The 4,911-nt window shown below is 42.3% G+C and overlaps 1 protein-coding gene across 1 annotated transcript in view; it reads right to left on the minus strand.

Annotated features, from left to right (window-relative positions):
* The window catches only part of LOC104286502 (leukemia inhibitory factor receptor-like), a gene marked incomplete at its 3' end in the record, with an annotated part of 31,621 nt that extends 27,123 nt beyond the window's left edge, over nucleotides 1–4,498 (minus strand). The window contains 2 exon segments of the mRNA XM_009885097.1: nucleotides 3,194–3,336; nucleotides 4,459–4,498. Coding sequence (XP_009883399.1) covers nucleotides 3,194–3,336; nucleotides 4,459–4,498 — 183 coding nt within the window.
* Nucleotides 4,499–4,911: the final 413 nt, after the last annotated feature.

A 4,911-nucleotide genomic window follows, 5' to 3' on the forward strand; every position in this document is an offset into this window, starting at 1 on the left:
ACTGCCTACCTGAAAAACTAAAAGGGGATTGCCACACCAGGGATAGAAGCCTCCTCTTAACATCACTAATCCAGGCCCCAGGGAGGCAGCAAACCTCCCTATATAGCAGGTCCGGGTTACATATTGGGCCTTCCATCCCCCTCAGAATTGAGTCCCCTATTACAATGACCTGTCTTTTCTTTTTTACCGAGCCAGTTTTGATTCAGGGGATGGTCTGACTAGGCCTCAGTGAGTCCTCCAACCTGGGAGGATTATCATCCTCACCGTTGTTCAGTTCCCCCTGCAGAACAGTGTATCTATTGTGCAGTGGGACTTCAGAAGGTGTGGTAGTTGTTGGGCAGATGTGCCTGCGGCGCCTGCTGCATCGGGCAGGAACATCTCACCATTGCCCCCTGTCCTCCAAGCTACCCTGTTCAGCTGACAGGGGAGAGGAGTGGGAGCTCTCCGCAGCAGGGGCTCTGTCCAATACTTATACACGATACTTATATATTTTTTGCTCCTAGATTATGCTGAAAGTCAACACTTAAAAAGGTGATATTTTTCCCCAAGAATACTGACAGCATGAAAAAAAGCTGCAGTCAAGCCCTACAAAGAAATTAATGAAAAAGGAAAATATTTTCTGTGCAATCACCTAAACAAAGGAAAAATTTTCAGAGGTCTGCCAAATTAAAGTCATATATAGCACAGAAATTGAAATATCACAGTAAGTAGCACCTTTGAGATGTGAAGCATGAAAAGAAGAGAGAACACTCAGCCTTCAACAGGATGAGCTCTGCACACAATAGCAGACTGCTGCTTCCCATCTATCACATCTAGTCCCCCTCTCTCCCGTGAGCAGCAAAACTTCTGCTCACATGAGGCAGTCCAGGATTTCACCTCTGGTATTCAGAACCTGCACTTCCACTATGCACATCAAACAGGGTAGACAAAGGCCTTTTTCCTAAGACACATGCACAGAAGCATGCTAAAGACTGTCTGAAGAAGATGCTTATCATGAAGTCTTCTTCCTAGGCAGTCCTTTTGCCTTCAAAAGATAGTATCCAAGTCTTACTCAGGTGATCTCTTCACAGATCTTATTACAGGACTAGTCTCTCCTGTTATTCTTAAAATATTGCGAGTCTAGGGAATATTTCAGTTTCATGACTACTTAAAGAAACCCTAAGCCTGGGAATATTTTTTAATGAATCTAATTATAACACATGTGCATCACAGCTGCCAAAACCTGGACTCCAAGTGATTTTAAGCTGCAACTAATTGTGCATTTCTAAAGCCAAATGACAACTTGAAAAATATTTAAAAAGCCATCAATCTCTCATACGGATGGAAAAGCTTCTGAAAACATCTTCAAAATGCCATGCAAAACCCTATAACAATTTCACAACTACTTTTGTTATTACAGAAAACTCTTGGAGGTTTTTTATTAAGCAGCCAGAGACAACATAACAATGCTGTAAAAGCTTCTACCAAGCTGTTTGCTGTCTTTCAAAGTATCTGTAACTGAGGGCTCTGATACAGCTGCAGTGAATCAAACTGCTGTGGCAGCATAAGACCTTACCATCTCCCGCTGCCCTAGATGACTGACCTGGTAGCAGAGTTCACAAAGAAATGTGTGCCCCAGGCTTCTAGCAGTGTAACTCTGGATAGACAGAAATGTGCAAATCTACTTTTTTTAGCAGTTTAAGCTAACTGAGCTGGAGGCAGGTGACACTCAGGTGTTTGTTTCCCCTGCTGACTGCTCCTGAAGCGGTAACTGTTGGGAGCGGAGAAATGTAGACAACTGTGGTTGAGGGTATCTCAGACTACTACACCAAAATCCAACACAGCTCATCTGTCAGAGCTGTTATTTACATCTAAAAGCCTGTTCCTTCTGTTAATTCTCAAGATATCCATGGTTTTCTTTGCAGTGCCTAATCTCTGGGTATTACTTAACACATGTCATTACAGATAAAATATAAAAGCTTAAAGCTTCCACACTCTGTAAGTGCTTTTAAAGTATTTTAAAAATACTCTTATAGGCCATGCATTAACTACCACCCTATTATTTTAGAAACAATGTATATAATGATTATGTTCAATCTTAGCTGCATCACTTCTGTGGCTTGAGGGACTTTATTCAAGTGCTCAACATGCAACTAAATGCAACTGGGTAATAGAATACTCCTGCTAAAAATCAAACCGAGGAACAAGCATTGTGAAAAGTAGCCTCTGAGGTTAATGTGCTCAAATTACAAATTCAGGCTCTATGCACCAAGACCTGGTAATTCAGCATGCATCTACCCGAACTGGTCAGAGATACTCCATCTGAACGTGCAAACAGAGAATTTGGGGGTCAACCTCAGGCCAACTGAACATGCAGTTTTGCCATTAGGTTTCCCCAGTGACACCGATCACCCCCACACTAAGTTAGGCAATATGGAAGAAGAGTATATATTCACACCACCTACAATCAGCATCTGATGCTGGTCTCCAAATTAGTAGCCTAAGCTCCTCTGACACTCAGCAGAGTAAATATGTAGCTCCAGTCAGTGATGCAGAGCACCCAAGCCAGGTAGCAGCTGGAAGCCCGAATGCTGGAAAATCTGAACCCCACCCAGAAATACTACCTTCTCTTCAGCTGCAGAAGTCTTCACTGGGGATTACCTACTGACACAACCAGTAGGAGAATCCTTCCCTATCCTGTCTCTTTATCACTGACATACAAACAGGTTTAGTAGCTCCCTATTACAGCCGCTGACAGCAAACATACGAATTGTTCTTCGGGGGAGGGGAACTCAACTAAAGACTGCAAGAGGCAATCTGAAACAACCACTGTGTAAGTCTGCAAGGCAGCAGCACATCCTGGAACAAGCATGTATTAATACAGTTTGCACCAGGAAGGACAAAGCACAAGGACTGTTACCTAAAGGGTCAGCATAAAGCACTATGCACCTTCTCCAACTACCAAATAATATGGTGGGTGATTTGACTTTCCACAAAATTGTTTAAAACTAACAACAACAACAAAAAAAAGCAGGTAATGGAGATGAGCAGAACTTTTTCTGATTTTAGTAGATGAACTTCTAGTCATTACCACATGAATCATTTAAAAAGATGATCAGAATGAAGCTCTTGAAAAGAATTTGAAATGTGATTAGTTCAGTGAAAAAGATCAACATTTGAGCCCCCCCAAATTCCATTAAAAGCAACACTTAACAGTTTTTGCTGAGTGACCACTGCTAATTTCAATTTGACACAGAAGCCTGATCTCAGCAAAGCTGCCATTTATAAACCAAACCAGATGGATGCTTGTAGAGCTGTTCCCAGAAACAGTCAACTTTTCTGGAGTTTTTGGATGAACTTAAAAAATAAAGAAAAAACCTTAATTTCTAAGAAAAAAAAAAACATTCATTTTAGTTCAGAAAAATCTGATTTTAAAAGATCAAAGAGAATCAGAAGGATAAATAAATGATCCAATCAGCAACTAGGACAGCTGATGCTGGGAAGGCACCTGCAAGCAGTCTCATTCCTGATGCTCTTCTCAGCTATCAAACATGGGAACAGATTTACTTAAGGCTGAGTGTACTTACATGTGTGATAAGGAGTTAGAAACACAGAAAAACATTTCTCCTCCTACTGACTTTATCAAAAAAATGAAATGTGGGCTATTTCAGAGGACCACAGCGACCACCCAACTTTGTTCGCCTTCTGGGAACTTTAGAAGTCAGAACTTAAAATCTGCAAACTAGGACAGGGTAGGACTCCTAAATGACCTCTCCCTCCCCAAAACTCCCTCCACGGAACTTTTCAATGATATTCAGTACTACTATTCATAGCTATCAAAGAAAAAAAATCCTTACTGTTGGAATTGGTCCAGTTACCCTTAAGGAAATATGTACTCTATATTGGGAATTAAGTGGACAGTGAGGGAAAAAAAGGAAAGGAAACAAATAGGAAACAGCAGTCATATCAACTGGGTGCAAAACAGCCCAGTTTATAATTAACAGAAACAAATTATGCTTTTCTAAGACCTGTCAATTTACTCTGAAAATTCTAATCTCAGGCTAGTTGAACTGGGACATGGACAAAAACCCCACACCATCTTCAGTTTCAAATTCAATTTTTCAGAGAGAACAGAAGAATGCTGTAACCATTAGGAACCCCTGAATCAGCTGTGGTTGTGGAGGCAGATGGAAAAGGATGAGGAAAACAGCACCAGAAAGGTGGTCGTCATCTCCCTTTCCTTGTTTATACTGAAGGTCTAATGAAAGAAGTTATTTCATAGAATCATAGAATAGTTTAGGTTGGAAGGGACCTTAAAGATAATCTAGTGCCACCCCCCCTGCCATGGGCAGAGACACCTCCCACTAGACCAGGTTGCTCAAAGCCCCATCCAACCTGGCCTTGAACACTTCCAGGGATGGGGCCTCCACAACTTCCCTGGGCAATTTGTTCCAGTACCTCACTGTGGAGAAGCAATACCAGATGCGATTTTGTCTCGACATTGCTGCTGAGCCGCCATCTTCTGGGAGGACCATCTTCTTCACGGTTTTGGAAGCGGACGACCTCATGTGCCTGCGCAGGGACCAAGGGCGTGAAAAGAGCAGGAAGAGGCTTGTAGGAGAGCAGCACTTCCGGTAGATATGCGCATGAGCAAGATCCCTATATAAAAGGAGCACGTGCCTTTTGGTGCCCCTTTTTTGTTCTTCCTTCCTCCTCGCCTCCCTGCTGCGTGCCCCCCCCACGGACCCCAGACTATATAAAGCGTATAATGATTGAAGACTTTGGACAGAATCTGCAGAAAACCTGTTGAACTCGGAGTGGTAGTAGTGAGCTTTCTCCCTCTTTCCTTATTTTCTTCCTTACCCCCTTCTCTTTTTCCCCTTTGCCTTCCCTTCACCTTTCCTACGCACTTTATTCTTTGTTACAAGTATT

The sequence above is a fragment of the Charadrius vociferus genome, unplaced genomic scaffold (genome assembly GCF_000708025.1).
Source record: "Charadrius vociferus isolate BGI_N301 unplaced genomic scaffold, ASM70802v2 scaffold715, whole genome shotgun sequence".
NCBI lineage: Eukaryota > Metazoa > Chordata > Aves > Charadriiformes > Charadriidae > Charadrius > Charadrius vociferus.